Raw genomic sequence first — 20,233 nt, forward strand, 5'->3', positions numbered from 1 at the left:
ATAATTTTTCGGCGACATTTGCAGCGAATTAAGCAGATACGCGGACAATTTTTTTTGGAGAGGGGTTTGCAGCCCCCATTCATGCAGTCCTTACTCTCAAAGCCATGCCCAGCATTGAACTTCTGTACTTATGCAATCGTATGCTCAGGCTTCTTCCAGTTTGCCTGGTATAGACCTATGCACAGAATAGCGGCAGACGATGCAGTAGTGCTTGCGTGCAACCTCAAACTGCTTTGCGTATTTCACGCTGGAGGCACGCAAGCACTTCTGCATGGTCTGCCGCAATCCTGTGCAAAGGTCTATACCAGGCCAACCGGAAGAAGCCTGAGCATACGGTTGCGTGAATACCACCGTTCGTTACTGGTGCCTTTATAGTGCTTATCGTTATCCTTTATAGTTATCGTGCTGCATCGTCGTATCAGTTCGCTTGCTTGATGCAGAAAAAATCTCGTCCATCTTTTTTTCAGCGGAAAACAAACCATTCGCGCCTGGTGGAGGGATTACGGACATATAATTCCAAGTTAAAGCCGATAGACATACGAAATCGTTTCCACTTTTTCTCTTGTGATTTTCTCTTACTTCATCTGCTTGAGTCGGACTCACTTTTCTCACGTAGAAAGATCGGTAGTGTGACGCGAGAACTACAGCATCGATTTTCCCTCTGTGCACGCTGCGCGTACCTTCTGGAGCGGACGCTTGGCGGTTCATAAAGGAATAGTGAGGAAGCAAGAGGAGACGACGTCACTCGCGGGAAGAAGGAGTCCCACAACTTCCAGAAGAATCAGCCAATTTTTTGTAGGAGCAAGTTTCCTTGCTCCTTCGGCTGATCCTAGTTGAGACAGCGCTCTCGATCTTCCATTCGAACGGAATTGGGTTGCTCCGGATCTTCCAAAGAGATGTTCATGCTTGAAACGAAAGAAAAAAATTGGCTCCAATCCACGCTGTGAAGCTGGTTGGAAAGCAAAGCTTTAAACGACACCCACAACAATTGCCCATGCGGCGTCACTTGAATTCACAAACGTGGCTCCACAAAAAGTGAAATCAGAGACTCTGCCTTCCGTTACCTAGATTTCGCAGGGACGGCATTCCGAACGCAGAAGCGTCGGCCACAGCAGGGCTAGAGCGGCGGACACCGCCCCTGCAGCCCGGACAAGCGTCCGCAGGAAGAAAACGGCGAGGAGCGTCATTCCAAGGGTCAGACAGCGGAACCTAGCCGTCTCGACGTGCTAGCTCGGGGCTACATCACCCCGCAACACAAGCGCGGACAGCGAAACAATTTTTTTTTGCGATAGTACGCCCTTTGGCATAAAGTTACAATTCCGCATGCGAGCTTAGTGATTCCCATTTATACGGATTTAAACTAGTCAGTTTAGTGAGTTTGAGAATTGCGAGAAAGCTGAGGGAACTTTTACAACCGCTATTTGTCAGAAGCCGTTTCTCCTTTCGCCTTTTTTAATACCCGTTAAAACACAACCTTATTGGTATTCACCAATTTAAAAACGGAGAAAATTTCCAGACGCTTTCAAAGCGTCAGGAAATCCTTCTGGCCAAGCTGCCCTAGTTGTGCGTTGCTGCAACACAAAAAAACCTTTTAAAGTAAAAGGAATTGGGTGGCATACGCGCCAAGGTTATTATCAAGCGCTTGTGGCAGTTCAAAACATTCCTTTACAATGTATATGCCGTGATGTTCATCATTCACAATACATGCGTCCTTAAACTGAGGGTGCTATTAGTTTTTTTTTTCAATGATAAGTCCCTTCATCTTACCCAGTAGCACTCCAGTAGTTGTACCTCCCAGCTGCCGGTATTTCATTCCACCTAACCACCCCAACGAGGCCAAAGGGCTTTGCTTTGAACTCCCCGATAAGAGCTGATCGTGGAGATTCCTTTGCCTGACTTCAACCTTTGTTGTTGCTACTTTGCCGCCAGTAGCAAGTTTCCTTGCCGAACGCCTTCCGGCAGCAGCTGCGAAAAATAGCCTGCTTTGTTATCGAAGGTGACAGTATTATCGAAAGTTTTGAGTGCAGCAGCGGATACGTATCGCTTAACCGGGAGGATCGGCCAAATCTGCGGTTATGCGATAATCTGTCCGAACGTAATCACCCGAATCCACCGAAGTGGGTGCGGTCATAAACACGCTAAAATAACGCAACGGAAAACAGCCATGCCCGCGGCTGCCTCAAGGGCCCAGCCTTGGACAGGAGTGTAAAGTTATTTTAACCCGGGGTGTATTTGGCCGTAAATACATAACAATAAACTAACAATCTTATTCCAATAAGTAAGAAACCGATCCAGATAACCAAGTTCCAGACGCGCTCACTTTCCTGCCAGAAGAGGTAGTTGTAGCTTGTTTTATTATCTATCCTGTTGCTTAGTTTTACTATCTACACCAAGGAAACAAATTTAAAACAGAGAACAAGGCTAGCATAGAGGGAGCAATTAGAAATATAGCTCAATATGCATATGCGATGATGAAATCACACAGTGCGCAATACGAGCGACCTTGTACTGTTTACGAAGGAGGTGCCGGAGGTCGTTCGCCCGTTCACTTTTTCTTACCTCGCACCTCAGTTAAAGCTGCGTCTTCATTGACGTTAGCATTACAGACAGCTATCGCGATACTTTTATCGCACCAACAGATCACCAGAGAAGGTTGTTGCTTTTTCCGTAGACCAAATCTCATTCTCGATCAGGAGCGTTTTTGACGGGGAGTTGAACCGAGGTCGTTCACTTCTGATCCTGCGCGCATGCCATCTCCGGCCGGAGAAAGGTATCATTCTCGCCGACTTCCTGTAGCATTGGCATCACCTTGAAAGGGGTTACTCCCGTTTCTAATAAGTAGCCTTGATGCTCTGCTTCCTGTTGGAAGCCGATGCCAAGACATGCGCGCACGTTCGCGTACAGACGGACACTCATTTGCGCCGTCGTTCTCCGAGAGGGAAGGCGACACGGATTATTGCGGCTTTGGGCATCAGTCATGCAGTACGCCCTAATCGTGTGCCTGGCGCTGCTGTACCCCGTCTGGGAACTTTTGGCCCGCGTGCCCGTGTTGGCAGAGGCGGCGACGTTTGTGGGAACCTGCACAGTGACGGTGGTGGTGAGCTACTGGCTCGCAGTCTTCATCTGGAGCCGCGCGCTCAGGAGAGTTGTGGACACTGATAAGAAGGCTGTCTTGGTGACAGGTAAGCAAGTTTAAACTTTTTCTGCTTTAGATTCGCTTGACGCATTTTTCCGGGAAGTAAAGTTCCTCGTGATTACACAGAAACAGCTAATTAATCCGGAGAATTACTGCATCTTTGTTTTCTTGTTGCAAGCTACACCTTGTTGCTTTAGCACATTTTGCATTTACATCTCTTCTTTGCATGCGGAAGGGTATTACTTCTTCCGTACCGCGTGTATACAGTTCGTCCACGCACGCTTTAAATATGGAGTGGTTCCGCTTCTTTTCCCATCTATGTTTTTGGTTTACACCAAGCGTTTACAGTTATTCCGAGTACCTGGAATCGCGTCAGTGTATAACTTGTCTAACATATGTGAGATTTTAGCTGAATCTCCCTCACTGAATAAGTTTTAAATGTACAGAACTTTCGAACAAATGTTCTGAGCGTGTTTAGTGTGCATGTCTGCCGGGTAGTAGGGGCGCTTCCAATCCACAACCTCTTAAAATAATCCTGGGAAGCTGACCGCACTCACACGACTGATCGTACTTATGCAAAGGAAGTATTTAGTCATGAGGATTGTACTTTTACGCGGCTTACTATTACAGCGTTTTAGGTCTAATTGGTTGTGATATTGAATAAATTTGCAGTGAAATCTGACGTCTGGGTTCCGTGTAAACTAGAAGGGTTCATCGAGAGGTTATAAGTCAATGAGAATTACTGATATGCCTTGAGCTCCGTGAAAAAGTTCGGTGTAGTGGTGTCGTTACTATTTAGATGATGCAGAAATGATTTTAGAAGAAAGAAACTCCGACGAGGGTAATGATATGCTGCAGTAACGATCCATGAAGAGCTATTTCAAACCAAAAATATGTCGTATGGGTGTTTAATAAGGAAGTCAATATTTTCATTAGTACAAAAGCGGCGAGCAAATTAGAATGTTTTAATTGGTTGGCGATAGCTGTGAGTAGTTACTGTATAAATGGTTTTTCATGCGGAAATGAGACATGCTGCGAACTCTTGTAGAAAATGACGTGACAGACTTAATACCGAGGGTACTGCTGGCCATAAATAGCTCTACTGGTAACTAATCTCCAGGAGTCCACGCAGATGCAGGTAAAGAATAAAACGATAAGCCTCATAAAGGTCATGTGTTGCAAAGCAATACAAATGCACCAACTGGGAGGTAAGTATCGAGAGCATACGTAAAAGACGACCCAGAAGAAACAAGCAATAACAATGGAGTGCCTTAGGAGCAGACCGACGCCTCCCAGTAGGACAACACTGGGATATCTGGGGCTAGTTGCACTACGGTCTGGGGTCTGTCGCATAGCTATTTCAAAGACGTACAAAGACGTATTTCAAAGAGTACTGAATATGCACATAAATGGTGCCCAATATTATAAAGCTTTCTGCTTGTGCGAAGGTATCGGTACCCCGATCAGTGCACAGCAGACGCAAACATACCGAGACCGTCAGCACTTAGAGTTTTGCCAAAGGCATAAGAATAAAAATAAGGCTCGTTTCGAACGAATCAAAAGGCGATTCTATAACATAAGCTTATTTGAAGCCTTTGGCTGAATTGGTAATTCAAATACCGAACATTTCGAAAGACATGACAGTTTATAGCCAAAATATAAGGTCATGGCAACGCTCTACAGCTTCGAAGTATGATGCTGTAAAACTAATGGAAAGCCAATAAAATCACCAACCGCCGGTTTGGTTTCAGTTCAAATCATTAAAATATCAAAACGCATCTGTGGTGCGGCAAAATTTTCAATGGCGACTCTTGAAAGCTTGATTGACCATGAAACCACAGTTTCTACTATGCTCATTTAGGGGTGAGAAGGAGGAGTTTTGGGCCCTCTTTACTCTCGCGATATTTTAGAGGTTTTGTAGCGTAAGCTACACAGGCCGAGGTTGAGCAGTTTCGCGTGGACCTTGAAGGGCCGTGCTGCGCAAGCCTGAGGAGCATTGGATGAAATTGGATTGGATTTGGATTGGATTTCGATTGGATTACATTGTATTGTATTAGACTGAATTGGAAATCCAATCCAAATGGAGTACGGGTGTGTAGCGAATTGGGTCTGCACATTCGCCGGTCTGCGCATTCCACAGGAGTGAAGTCATAGCCGCGGCAGACGCACTGGCGCCGGCGCGTGCCTAGCTGTGCGCCTTTGTTGCGCAGTAGCTAAGTCTGACGCTGCGCAGGAGCCGCTTGATAGCCATTTAACGTGGCTCCTGGAGAGCCGTGCTCCGCATGCGCGAGGAGCAGTGACTGGACTAGATTGGACTGGATTGGATTGGATTGGAAATCATTTTAGCAGCAGTACGCATGACAATCAGCTAACCCTAAACAACCAGGAAACCCAAGAATAACCAGCTGAACCTTAGCTCACGCTACGTATAACCTGGCATAGGCGAACTGCGCCACTGCTGATGTTTTGGTGTAGGAGGTTTAACGAGGAAGCCAAATTGGCCTATCGTCCTGCTACGAATACGGGAGATTACTTTTCGTTAGCAATTTAAGAACCACACTTGCAACGATTGCATATGTCCTGTTACCTTTGATTCTCCGTTATACTATGTCTCTGTAGAAAGGCAAAAGAACAGAACACGCGAAAGTTCACTTCATATGTCACCACAGCGTGTGGAAGATTTTTTTTTATTTTGGAATGACTTCGTGTGTGCGCTATTCGTGTAGTCCTTGTTCTTTTCACGTGTTTCATGTGATCCCACTTTTTCTACCTGAAGACCACCTGGTTCCGCTTCCAAAACCACATCTAATGCATCTCCGTGTTCAGATCGAATACTTTAAATCTATCTCGTAGCTTTTGCGAAGGATTCTTGGCAAGAAGCAAATTTTATTGAATCCTGCCGACAAAATAATCAATGGAAATAAAAGCGACATCAACCCTTTTTCCCATTTCAGAAACGCGCCAAATTAGCTTGTATCGAACAGATTGGAAGAATCGCAACATTTTGTGTGACGAGTGCGTACCTGAATTCTTCAGTTTTACACAGAAACGGAAACCGTAACACTGTCACAGCTCTCCGCGTGGTTGGCTGCTTCGTAATTTACATTGTGCTGTGCGGGAAACGATCATAAAGTACTGTTGTCTTATGACTGTTTAGGAAGGTCCGTTTCTTTGATCATGGCAATTTACCTTAGGAGCAAAAATATCCTTCTTCCCGCGTTGTGGCTGAAACAATAATCCGGCAAACCCAGGCGGATGATAAGTAGTTGACATTAGCCTTGCTGACCAGCCTGGTAGTTCATTATGCACCAAAGGCCAACGCGCGGACTCGTTCGGCAGGTGTGAAGTGGTTAAAAATACGAACAGCCTTACCCCGCAGCGCCGTATAAAGAAATGTAATAGCTCAATCGGCACCCCAAGAGCACGAAGCGACACTAGCCTACCTTGAGGCAGTGGTAGCGACGGCGGGAGTTCCTCCATAGCGGCTGTATTTTTCCTGCACGTGTTCCCGGCGGCGATCGCCGACCTTTCCGTATGGCGCGCGAGAACGGTGGCCCTCGTACACGTTGGAGGGACAGCCAGTATGATACGCCGTTGACCCCAGCGCAAGGCTGAGTTGATTTGCGCTCTACTAGAAAACAAAAAAGCTGCAGCTACGGCTGAAAAAGTCGGCTTGCAGACAAAAAACGTATTTTGCAATAGTAAACATCACGCTTTCGAAACTCTTGATGTATCTTTTTTTATACAGCCATCTGGATAAATTCACCCCGTGTGGCATATCGTGAGTCCCTATGCGACGTGGAAGATGACTGCAGAGCCACTAGAAAAGAGCCATTTATTGAGAGGCCCACGGGAGAGGTCAGCAGACGCGGGGTCACCCGGGTTGGGTGGGACGTAAACGCCTCCTGCCTGCGTATTTGATGAAACTAGAAGTAGGTTGCGGAAGGTTTTACGTTTAGGTTTGGTATAAGCCTTAACGCAAAATGTATGATGATCACGCATTGTTTATTCATAGTAGTTAGAAGGTCGCTGCAGACTTAGGGTGTTCGTCACAAATTGCGCATAACGTGATGCGTATATAGCGTGTGTCAAATCGCAGTTGGGATCTATGTGTCCTCTTAAAATTGATGCAGAATAATTCAGTATACTTACTAAAAAACGCATTGGAATGGGCCCTCAAACACCGCATATAACTGGTTCTACTTTTTTTTTCCTGCCTAGAAACAATTGGAGACTGGAGTTATCATACTACACGGGGATGCAGTTTGATTTGATGTCGCAGTCCATCACTGCTTGTCTTTCCTTTGCTTAAGTTAACATTTTCTTCAATGTGACTTTCGGAGCGTTTATTTCTGCAACCACATGGAGCCGGTAATAGGCGCAAGTAACGTAATAACTGGTAAGTAACCTGCTAAAGATGGCTGAAAACCAGAGCATTGAATGTGCAGCAGGGCCTTTTTTTTATAAAACAGCCTCATTTAAAGAGTGTGCATTTTAAACCGCCTTTCGCACAAAAGCAGCCTAACTTTAGTTTACCGACTGGGTTTAGAACTTCACTATTTCGTCCATTTCTTGGAGGTGATCACGGGATTTCTCGGCTGCGCAACCGCTAGCCGCAAGAAACCATACATGCTACCTAGGGGCTTTTAAATTTCACAAAGAGCCCTCTTCAAGACTTCCAGCTCTCCATTTTTCGCGCTTAGTCACCTTTGGTTTTCTTGAGGTTTTTTTATTGCCTTGGACAGTGCTGTAGTTCTTGTTGAGTTATGCGGAACATAATTTTTTGTTTGACGTTCATTTTGCTCCGTCTTGTGGGATTTTAAATATTTAGAAGCAACAGGTACGCCCTTTGTCGAAACTTTCTAGGCCTATCCTAAGCCTCCGTGACCACAAATAATCCAAAAAATACACGTTGCCTTTAAATGTTACGAAAATACTTCATGACAGTAAGAAAGAACAGTGTTTTCTCTAGCTCTAGGGCATAAAGCGTTTCGGCCTGGCTGCAGATGTAAGCTTGTACATTAAATGTTTTTGCCGCTGGCGCACTTTCGGCTTCGCCTAGAAAATGTCGACAAAGTCTGTACGTAGGAGTGATTCCTAGTTGACTTGTATAAGAAAAATGATATGTACGTTCTTCGCAGCTGAAGCATTTGCAGCTTCATAACGGGCGGTGGTAGCAGCGCACAAATTTTTAGCGAATATGTGATAAGCCGACGATAAGCATGGTCGCATAAAGTCGGAGTTTTTCAGTGGGGGTCCTCGTACAGACGTTTATATTTGTCGAAACCCCTCAAAACAACTGGCTTAATTTTCTATTTTGAGTGAAGTTGTTTTTAATGTTGACATACTGACACGAGAGCGCTCATCAAAAATTTTAGTTTTACCAAAACCACCTAAAGGCTCTTTTGCTGATACTTCTATAGTACCACATGCCTGCGCCTTGATAATCCTTTGAGTCCAAAGCGCCCCAACTGTACTCGTATAATTATATACAAAGCACAGCGACTGTTCGGCTGGATCTTGCCCAGAGCTTCCGTGACTGAAAATTGCATCGTCTCTGTATGCCACCCTGCACCAGCCATAACGCTCCCCATAATTGTCCCATTCACAGGCTGTGACACTGGCTTCGGTTACCTCGCGGCCAAGCGATTCGCCGACGACGGTTTTGCTGTGTTCGCCGCGTGCCTTAACGCGTCCAGCGACGGTGCCAAGGAGCTGACAAAACGACACAATGTACGAGTTGTGCCACTGGACATCACCAAGGACGACCAAGTACAACGAGCCCTTACCCAGGTCAAGGATGGGCTCGGCTCAAACGGTAAAGTGACATCGCATAAGCTGAGCGTATAAGCATTTCGATTTCGTGGACACTTGTGATTCTTTCGAAGCTGTGTGATGTCCACCTTCTTCCCGTGCACCTTTTTGCGCCTATTGGTATATTATATGAAAATGTCCACTACCCCTCCCATAATGTGCACAAGTTTATTTGGACATTTCGATTTTTGGAGCCGCATAGTTTGAAATAAAATCCTGGCTACTCGCCGGAAGAGCCACGCTTAAATACTATCTGCAGGCTTTCCAATGTGTAACAATGCACCTTGCAAATTAAACTGGGTAGCATTCTCGTGTTCTCACCTTGGAAAATTCATTCACAGAACATTCAGGCATTTTGAATGTTGGAGGCGCGCGATTCAGGTAACATACGCGCTTTATTATTGAACGAAACTTGTTCAAATACTAGCCGGCCCTCTTTTCTAGTTCGTTTTAAAATATTTCCAGAAGAAACAAACCTTGGACGACATGAAATGCAAGAATACAGGGTCGGAGTTTTGATGGTTATGTAGGTGAATACAAAGCATCGTTATGCTCCAATAACACCACAAAACCAGAAATGGGGTGGTACGGCCACCTACTTGAAGTCGGTAACAAGTCAGGCGGACATAGAATTAGCTTTTTGCCGTTCCTCTCTGCCGTTTTGTCAATGTGACAAGATTAAACAAAACTTGTATTTATTTTCAAACGAATTCAGCCTGAAAGTATCACACTTGATTGCGCTATCACTGTAATCTGAGCAAAACGCCCCCCTCCCTCCATAACAATTATACAAATCTGCGTTCGGAAACCAAGCAAATATTGTTTCCTGCAAGGAACAGAGCTCCCTGAGTTAAGAATGATGAGTTATATGGCCGCTGAATTAGGGCCAACACCAGCATAAAAAGAAGAGTATTGATGTTTTGACAACATTATATACAAACCAAGCGTTACACCAACGCGATATAACGTTTTTTTTTATTTGAAAATGTTACACCATGTTGGGTGTGGTTCGCGGCGTCAGTAGATATCTAGACTACTTGGTATGTTTGATTTTCCTTGAAAACACGATGCAGAACTTTGGGCCGTGGTCGCCAACGCCGGGGTCACGGGTCTCGGTCTGGTCGAGTGGAACTCGATGGAGCGAATCAAAAACATCTTCGAGGTGAACGTGTTCGGACACATGCGAGTGGCCAAGGCTTTCCTGCCGCTACTCAAGACGTCCAGAGGACGTCTAGTCATCGTCACCAGTGGCCTCTGTACGCAAACCCAGTTTGTCCCACAGATTTCCTGTTCCAACCTTTCGAAGTTTTACTTGCAGTGAACCTGTGAATGTTATGTTTCTTCTGAGTAGCATAACTGAACTTTTCAAAATTAAAAAAATAGCTCTAGTTTGACGAGCATCGGATAGTTATTGACACCTGCATCAGAATTCCTAAAAGCAATATTGATAGACTGCTGCTTGCTGGAAAAGCGCACCAAAAACATTAAAAAAAAATTGGTTAGGCATTATCGCTTTTCCCATTATTTGAGATGCTTGACCTTTTCAGCTCCAATTAAAAGTTGCCCATTGCAGAAAAAAATCTTACAATACTACAACAAAGCCTCCAATATTTCTGCAAAATGTTACTTTTCGTATTGAAATCAGCCACGTGAGGGGCGTCATTTCTACAAGAGTGGCACTATCGTCTTGCATGACTTTTAGCCCGAAGAGGGGGAAAATAGTACTGGAGAGTGTACGCCAGGGAAGCACAATGAAATGCTGAAAAATACACATCCTCTGTCGTTAAAAATAATAACATGCAAACTGTGGCTTGCCTGAATTCTAAATTATGTTTTAGCAAAAGCGGTTTTCGAAACAGAGCGTGGTGTCATTGCCGGTCTGACTTTAGGCTGACACTTACCATTTTGCAGCCAGTGATTGGCTGCCGGTGACTGGGCTCCCTCTAACAGCTATGCGTCTTGTTCTTCCGACGGAGTAACACCACGCATAGTTTCCAATGTGGAAGTCCCTCCACTGCATGGCTTCGTAAAGTTAACCGAATTTTTTTAGGTGCCGGCTGCGGGTTTTCTAGCTCGTTTATCTGCCTATATTTTTGCGCATATAATTATAACCGTGCGATGTTAGACTACGGAGCAAAGTGGCGTACTGGTTTCTTCAAAGCAGACTTTAAGAGTATGTTTACTTCTAGAACCCTTACACTGGTGAGAAAAAACATTGCCTCAAACACGGAACTGCACAAATTTCAGCCACGTACGCAACCAACACAATGACCACCATTAAAAAAAATATTGATGTTTACCCTTTTGACCATTCCAAGCGATAACAGTTTGTATATTTTACACATTGTAATGTGCATGCGGTAACATGTTATCCTCACACCTCGTAACGGTCTAATATGTACAGCTTCTATTCAGCGGATAGTTCCTCAACGCAATTGGCGCATTTAATTGCACGAAACGCTCGACATCAATCGAAACGAGTGCATTTTGCTAACTTATCGTCTCTCTGCTAACATTTCGTTCAAAGGCCGAGTGACTATACCGGGGACTACAGTTTACTGCATGAGCAAGCACGCCGTACTCTCACTCGTCGATGGCCTGCGAAGAGAATGCGAAGATCAAGGCGTGGATATTGTCGCTGTGGAGCCAACCGGCTACAAGTAAGTTTTTGCCAGAAGCAAAATAGGGCATATCCCTAAAGATTAAAGGTATTAGATGCCACGTTATGCCCAGATTACTAACGGGCACAGATAATTTATATAGAAGAAGCAAGTAATGTTAGCTCTTTTGTTGCCAGAGTATTGTGCCTCTCTTCTGCGACATTAAATATGTGGTACCTCCACCATATTCCCCACTGGTTGCTCAGAGTAAACTACCTTGAAGGCACATTGCAGAGTTTTAAAAGAATAACTAGGTATAAATGACAAGGTTTGTATGATAAGGTTTAAATTATTAGGTTTAAATACAGCGGGTAATTGAAAAAAAAAAATAGTTCTCAGTGGGAAATATTTTGTACTGATGACACACCTGTAAAGGACTGAGGCTTGGGCATGTTGGTTCATGACTTGAAGGAGGGGAACAGTGCAAATTTTACAGAAACGAGAAGAAGGAGACGACACGCACAGCGCTGACTTACAACAGTTTATTCTTTACCGCTCGGGCACATATATATCACCAAGGTTAAAAAAAATGCAAGGAAAAGCAAGACTAACACGATAGTGTCTCTTACCACCATTGCTCGTCACACATCACCACTCGGTCTGCGCCACAAAAACACGTGCTGCACTAACCTGGGTTCAAAAACTCTAATTCTTTTTGGGAGAGGGTCAGGAGAGGGCATGCTTACGCATTTATCTTTTAGGCGGGCGATTTCGGCAGCTTCAATTATTTCTCTGGTGGTTTTATGCTTATTTTTTGCAATGACCTTTGTTTCAGAAAAAATAGGGCTGCATCCGCTAACACTACAGTCCCTACAGTGGAGGCCCAGGTGGCCACTGATTGCCTTGGTTACTTCGTAGTGGTGCTCTTTCAGTCTTTCATTTAAACACCTTCCTGTTTGCCCTATATATTGTTTACCACAGGACAGCGGAACCGAATAGACTACACCTTCTATGCACTCTACAAACCGATTTTCATGCTTTGTTGAGCAAGACTGCATTGTTCTTGCTGTTTTGTTGACTAAACAGTTGCTATCATCCATAGCGGAAGCGTTTCTACAAAAATTAAAAAGAAACACGCAGGACAGCCTACAAGTGTCAGATCAAAACAGAAGCAAAAAGATAACTGTGATTCCTTACTTGCATCGAATTGCACATAACTTGAAAAAAAATAGGCAAACGCGCTAACTTGGAAGTAGTATTTTCCGCCCCCAATAAATTGTCAGCCATGTGCTCAAGAGTCAACAAAACAGCAAGAACAATGCAGTCTTGCTCAATAAAGCATGAAAATGGGTTTGTAGACTGCATAGAAGGTGTAGTCTATTCGGTTCCGCTGTCCTGTGGTAAACAATATATAGGGCAAACAGGAAGGTGTTTAAATGAAAGACTGAAAGAGCACCACTACGAAGTAACCAAGGCAATCAGTGGCCACCTGGGCCTCCACTGTAGGGACTGTAGCGGATGCAGCCCTATTTTTTCTGAAACAAAGGTCATAGCAAAAAGTAAGCATAACACCACCAGAGAAATAATTGAAGCTGCCGAAATTGCCCGCCTAAAAGATAAATGCGTAAGCATGCCCTCTCTGACCCTCTCCCAAAAAGAATTAGATTTTTTGAACCCAGGTTAGTGCAGCACGTGTTTTTGTGGGTGATAAGAGACACTATCGTGTTAGTCTTGCTTTTCCTTGCATTTTTTAACCTTGGTGGTATATATGTGCCCGAGCGGTAAAGAATAAACTGTTTTAAGTTAGCGCTGTGCGTGTCGTCTCCTTCTTCTCGTGTCTGTCAAATTTTCGCTGTTCCCCTCCTTCAACACCTGTAAACCCCTCCGGCATCTATCTTTTCGGTTTATACTCGAGAAAATGTTATTTAAAAATGTCACCGCAGTCAAAAATTTCTTCATTCAAAGAAATTATTTTTCTTGAATGTTTAACTGGAGAGAAGGTGATATATTCTGGCATTGATATGGGCTGTTGGGTGCTTACTATAATCGGGAATGAAGTGTTGTGCTGTATTGATGACATCGAATACTGCCTCTTTCTTACCGGGTGAGTTTCTATTGTTCTGAAAACTACCTCGTGGTTTCTCTCGGCTTATTATTCGAGTTGGCGAACAACCCTTTTTATACTATTAAAACATAATAAAACCCCAATAACTGTGGTTGATGCACTTCACCAGTCAAAAAACATTAACTTTAACTAAGGTGGTTTCCCGGAAGTGTATATGCGGTTTGTTTTAAGTTGCTTAGGTTTATGGTAAATGACATTTTTGTTGATATACTTTAACTACCATACGTGCATCATTTCATTATCTTGAGAAATAGAGAGAAAGAGGGCAAACATGCAAACATCTATTTTGAGCGGAGGAAGCGCTGATGTTCAGACGCAAACTATGAAAAAAGAACTAACATGGATACCGTTATTTCTTTTGCAGTTTCTGTTTTCAGAGCGCTGTTTTTAGTAGAAAAAAAGAGGCTCGAAATAATAAAGAGCAGCTATTTATTTAGGCTTGCTATCTGGATCAGAATTTCATTAAGGATAACCGCATCAAACCTTACCTTCGAATATGCTGTAGACTTAATTGCACAGAATGGACAGAACTGGAGCAATACGGGTTCGCACGCTTCTTCACTTCAAGGCCAAATTTGTCGCGCAAATCTTCGAACAGAAACCTGATTAAGACCGATCATAGGAAAGTATTTGTTAATAATCAGATAATTTATATACTAAACCAAAAAAAAAGGAAAAGTAATTTGGAAATAGAAATGTCGTTTATTCGAAGGTATGTTTCCCTTCTTATCTTCGCCTAACGTGTTATTCGGCCTGTACCAACGGCGTATTTCTTTGCACCAAAGGTTTTTTAACCATGTAAAGGCCGAGTAATTATCCCCCGTCATAGGGCACTTCAGTTCCGACAGTGTTTATTTCAACGTTTACTTTACAGTTAAACCTTGATGTAACGAACTTGACAAAAGTTTGCAATTTTTCGTTACACGTAGGTATTCGTTGCATTGAGGTTTCGAGTTAAGACTCGCAGAAAATGAAGCAGAAACGAAGTAAATTGCTAGACATCAGAGAAGGTGAACACACTCTTTATGTATTTATTTGACAGTGAAAAACTAGTGAGTCGCGCCTCCTGCTTTCGCACGAGCTTAGGCACTAAACGGCGCTCCACAGAAGCAAAGTTACGTACTCCCGTATTAACAAACGTAACATATGTATCACTTTTGTATGTATCACATATGTATAACATACGTATCACATATGTATCACGTAACATATGTATCACTACGTAACACTTTTCGGTGCCTTAACGCGTTACAGGAGCCAAACTTCTACAGAAAGGGTGCCTTTTTGCGAACTTGATGCTCTTTACGGCGCTGAAGATTGTTGAAAGGCTGCTAGCTGGTATACTATACCAGGCGGCAATATTATCTTTTCTCATCAGTGGAGGCGGCATGTAAAATCATGCGCTTTTCTTGAAAAGACACAACTTCTTATTTTCTGGCAGCAGCAGTGATCACCGACGAATCGATATCACATATAGAAGTGGAGACGTGTGACTACACGCCCACAGGATCGCCTAGCTCCTCAAAGCAAGTGTGGAACTTAAACCGAACCTACAGGCGAAATGGCAGAGCAGTTAACGGTGCTTGAAAAAAAAAACGTGAAGGGTAGTTACTGTTGCTAGGTGGTGTGGTGTCACGCTACAGAAGGAAAAACAAAAGTTACTGCTACGTTAGCCACGGGATGGTGCTGTCCCCTTTGTTGATCATCATCACCGATATGACGAATTTTATGTTTAGGCTATTCCAGACGTTTTCATTGCCGCTGCCTCCTTAGGGTAGTTCTATTACAATAAACCTGGATATAACAAACCATATGTAATGAATTTCTGGATTTAACGAAGTTTTTCAATTCCCCATTGCCCCCGACATAGAAGCCCACGTGTTGGGGAACCCTATGTAACAAAGGTGTTCCGGCGGTTAACATTGATATAATGAAGTCTCTAAGCTGACCATCCATTGTTTTTGGCACTTTCACTGAACAATCGGCCGGAGAAATGCCCTAATTTACCGAATACTAGCACTACTTTAAGAATCCAGTAGCAGTGAAAACATCTAGAATTAGCAAAAGCGGAATTATACAACATCATGATGGTGTTATTGATAATGATTATTATTATTATTATAAGCCTCCCGTTTAAGTGGGGATGGCGGCATGCGCCATTTCGCCTACGTTATTCAAGATCATGATAAAAGGAGAGGCTAGCGGCATCTCATGGCTAACGTAGCGCCACACTAGCAGGAACCATGGCATCCGGGATCATCCCGCGCGCACGGGGTGATTTCGAAGGCCATGCACCAAGTTTAAATTTTGCGTGGCCTCCGTAATCAGCTGCCGTCAGCGCTTCTTGGTCAGCGGTGCTGCGCGACGCGGCGGGCCGCCGGCGGCTGATCACAGAGGCCTTGGGTTGTTCTTGTGTAGCGCCATACAAGGTTGCAAGAGTAACTACATTTCCCTTTGTTTTTCGCCCACACCGCGAACTACCGTGCGTTTGCACGCATGAGTGTGATGTCGGGTCGAGAGTTACATTTTGACCTGCTAGGCCCGCCTGTCGGCGAGTAGTCGTGCATCTTCACCGTTGTCTGGGGTGTCGGTTCGCCGGTAAAGGGTTGTGCTGTCTTAAAACGAAGATTTTTCTCTTTTTAGAACAAGTTCCCATTTTTAAATGCCATCGCCCCTCCCGTACAGCATGCGAGCTAGCACCCTCTCAACAATTTTGGGTGGGCAAAAGAGCACCATGTTTTTGAAAAGGCACCCTTTCAGAATGAGTTTGGTTCTTAAATAATTTCGGAACCAAAAAGTGTTTTGAATACGGGGTTAAGTGACGTTGCTTCTTTGGCGCGCCATGTGATGCCTAAGCTCGTGCAAAAGCAGCAGGCGCAAAGGACGCAGTTTGTCACTGTTAAATGAATCCTTTAAGAGAGAGTTTACTTCACTCTGTCTGGAATTCTGGTTGAGTTTCTGTTTTGTTCACGCGAGCCTTATATCAAAACCTGCATGTTACGAAAACGTGGATATAACAAAAAATTGCGAACTGTTGTCAACTTCGTTGTATTCTACAAATTAGGTCATTGCTCCTGTCGATTTTTATTCGAAGAGCAAAATAATGATCGATCAGCTCGCCGACTTCGTTACATAAAGGCTAACCACCGCGGCGTTTCGTCACGTAGAGGTCGCAAACACGTCGGCTTCAATGAGGTTGGTAATAAATAATTGAAAAACTTCGTTAAATCAAGGAATTTGTTAAATGGACGTTCGTTACATTCAGGTCTAACCGTAAACGATTGTTCGAATAGAACGGTTGATACCTGGTGCCTAGATATGACCTATATTCTATTCTTTTGTTTGCTGCAGAGCACACAGTGTGTTCTGAAATAAATAACATTTTTAATAACTTATCAAAAACAGTTGCAGGGCTTACGACAAATTCCCCGCTGAGGGTTTGAAAGTTCTAGTAAAAACTACTCAGGGTAACTGTAGTCAAATAGTGATTGCAACTGCAACAGTTTCAAAACAGTCAATGTAAAACACCCGTATTGTAGCCACCATTTTTTAAAGCGGAGAATATTTTAGGAACGTGTTTTTCGGGTATGATTTTTCGCTTCCATTTCTGATCCCGATTTTATTTTGTATGACCATAACAAACATCCAAAACGCAAGTATCCTCCACCTCAAGTGCTCTCATAAGTCTATAAAATTTCACATTTCTGTGCACCGTCAGGCCTTTGGGACTACCATGATCATTAAAATTACCTTGCATTCATTTTTAACAGAGAGATTACCAGTGTTAGTGATGCCAAAACGTTTATTTTTAAATACAAACTTTTATGCAGAAAACAAGAGTTTTTTTGGTGAAGGCAGTTCTTGTGTGGCTTCTATGATTCCACGGATTTCCTAGGCGAGTAATCCTGTCTTCGTTTTGTGGACCAGTGGAAATTGCGTGGTGTGCAGTACACAAAAATAAAATGTGGCAAGTCATATACACGAATGCGTACTTTCTTTGTTTCGAACGTGACAAGAAAAAAATCGCAGTGGAAGATTTTTATTAGTTTGTCAAACATATCCCGTGGGTCTCGACGAAGAGTTTACAGGGTTTATCCTTATTTTTATACTTCTCATCCCTGTCCAGTTTTACAGCTAACCACCATGAATAGCAGTAACTCGAGTGTGAATGAGCCCAGGGTATATCGCACTCATTAAAGACAACCTCATCAGATCTCCGCTATCCCGGCACTGCAGATTGCATATACACCGTCATTAGATCTTTTTTCATATTTGGAGCCCCAAAAAATCTAGAAGTTACAATATTTATCATCCACAGAGAAAGAACTGCGTGAGGTTAGGCAATCAGGGCTCATTCAAAAATTCCAAATAAATTCTCTATCAGTGTTATATCACTGTTAGCATTTTTAGTTTGGTTATTGAAACGTAGCTTTCTCGCTTTATTGAACAACTAGAGAAACGTCAGAAAATGCATTGAACCCTGGTCAACGGTTCATTCAGGAAGTGAGTACTGGCGAGGTTTTTGTAAAAAATTCAAGTCGGTAATAAAGGGCAGACGGCTGTTTAATGATTTATCTGAGATTTTGCTGGTTTGTTTTGGGGGCATACAACTGGAAGTATGTACTTTACAGGATTTTTGGCACCCTTATTTTTCAGAACCAGCATCCTTGAGAACATCGGAAGCCCAAAACACATCGCCGCGGACTTGAAGTTGTTACCAGACGAGGGGCAAGATCTCATCCCGGAAGAAAGAGCGGAGCACTGGGCCAAGTTCACAGGAAATTTTTTCTACTTCATCACTCGCGACAACCCAATGGAAGTTGTCGACCAGATGAGCCTAGCAGTGCGCGACCAGTGGCCGAGGACGTGTTACCGGTCCATGGCACTGACAGACAAGTTCTACTTGCTCTTCGCCAAGCTTGTGCCAGACGAAATTTTAGATATTGTGTTCACCGTGTTTCGTTTTCTGGTTCAGTTTAAGAAATAACTTATTGAATTGCTGTTAGAAATGAAGAGGTGGTTGGTGTGTTGTTGAATATTCTGCAAGGGCAGTTCTGGTCCCGAACAATGCGATACGTACGGCTCCGCGGGAAAGTTTATTTCGTTTCGCGTAGTTACCAATGTGTTCGTTCCCGCGGCGCAAAGCGAATAGGACTAACGGGCAAGAAACGCAGTACAAGAGCCTATTTAAACCAAACTTTCATCGAAGGAAGATAAAATATATTACAAACTGGTGTACAAAAAAGTTACCTTAAAAAAACCTAAGCACAGGTACACGGTGTCGTATGCCACAACCAGATATCTAACTGCTCCCTTAAACCTTTCTGCTTTGCGGTCCCAAGATGAACATTTACCAACTCGTCCTATCTTAAACGTTAGTGCAGCTCTCATGAATGTCCATTGTGATTGCCACCAAGTCTGGCTTCTCATCTTTTCAAAGAATGCTGCGATTTCAGTGATATGACGATACGAAATACGAGTGGCATCCTCTGGCCGCTTCGTGTCAGTACAGCGATGTGTTATCCCGCTACTGTCTCGCAGTGTCTTGTTCCCACTCCTAAAGACTGCAGATCGCGCATTATACTTTCAGGTTACATTTCCTCCCGCATCGCTTATTTGCGAAACGTTGTCGTACCTCAATGCCTTACTGCGTTCTAGTTCGGTTTATTCACCTCTAAAACATAATTGGAATGGAGTAAAAAGTACCGTCTTCCTTAAAACCAGCTGCAAATGTCAAACATTTCAAGTAGCTTCTGGCCGACTGCTAAACATCGCGCTACGGTTACATAACTTGTTTGCCTTAGGCTTTTGTTTATATATTGCGTATTTTGTTTGGTTTTTGTAAGGAATGTGTTTTTGGTCGCACCGGTGTGCTACCATTTTCGCGTTATTATTTTGCTTAAATCCATGGGCCGTCAACATTGTGATACAACAGGAGAACTCTTGTCATACAAGTGATTTTTACAATTGCGCCACATTTTTCAGCGCTATCGTTTCCGTGCTATTTTGTATTTTCCTTTATCTGTGTAAATAAATAGTTACACTCCCTTCAATAATGCCCCATGGGCCATGGAAGTATGTGAAATAAATGAATAAATTCACATCATGCGAAACAAGCATGTGGTAATGTGGGAGTACAATAATCGGTGCTACTTTGTTTTATGTTCTTACAAACTCCTCAGAAAAAGAAATTGTCTACGAACTTGTAATGCTAAAGAAAGTGTTTAAGTATAATATAAGCCAAACAAGACGAAAAACTATTTCAGCGTGCTGCCGAAATGAATTATAAAGGACTCCTCAGGAAAACGGTGTTACTTTTGACGGGTACCTGCAAAAAATCTCTATGTTGTTCTGTGGTTGTTTACTAATTTACATTTGGGCCTCATGCTTTGGGGGAGGGCCACAGTTGCAGTATACACAGGAAGAAAGCATAATGGCACGAAGTGCCTCAACAAAGCCCCCGTTTTCCGACTCCCTCCCCCCTGCTCCCCTCGCCACGCACCCCGAGAGCTCGCTTCAGTTTTTCAGATATTTGGGAACCATAACACAAAGCGGGGA

At 43.5% G+C, this 20,233-nt stretch overlaps 1 protein-coding gene across 1 annotated transcript; it reads left to right on the forward strand.

Annotated features, from left to right (window-relative positions):
* The first annotated feature begins 2,895 nt into the window (after positions 1-2,895).
* LOC144141774 (short-chain dehydrogenase/reductase family 9C member 7-like) lies at positions 2,896-19,745 on the forward strand. Its single transcript, XM_077673270.1, has 5 exons — positions 2,896-3,182; positions 8,748-8,954; positions 10,024-10,206; positions 11,478-11,610; positions 18,332-19,745. The coding sequence occupies exons 1-5, from the start codon at positions 2,978-2,980 to the stop codon at positions 18,660-18,662; spliced, it is 1,059 nt and encodes a 352-aa protein (XP_077529396.1). The 5' UTR covers positions 2,896-2,977; the 3' UTR covers positions 18,663-19,745.
* The last annotated feature ends 488 nt before the right edge of the window (positions 19,746-20,233 follow it).

Source organism: Haemaphysalis longicornis, unplaced genomic scaffold, assembly GCF_048455015.1.
Source record: "Haemaphysalis longicornis isolate Haplotype H1 unplaced genomic scaffold, Haemaphysalis longicornis Haplotype H1 scaffold_6, whole genome shotgun sequence".
Classification (NCBI taxonomy): domain Eukaryota; kingdom Metazoa; phylum Arthropoda; class Arachnida; order Ixodida; family Ixodidae; genus Haemaphysalis; species Haemaphysalis longicornis.

Bases quoted from the DNA above. Each gene is read 5' to 3' on its own strand.
- LOC144141774 (XM_077673270.1), top strand. From the start codon at position 2,978: ATGCAGTACGCCCTAATCGTGTGCCTGGCGCTGCTGTACCCCGTCTGG. The intron at 3,183-8,747 runs GTAAGCAAGTTT...TCCCATTCACAG, and splicing joins GAAGGCTGTCTTGGTGACAG to GCTGTGACACTGGCTTCGGT. The intron at 11,611-18,331 runs GTAAGTTTTTGC...CTTATTTTTCAG, and splicing joins GTGGAGCCAACCGGCTACAA to AACCAGCATCCTTGAGAACA.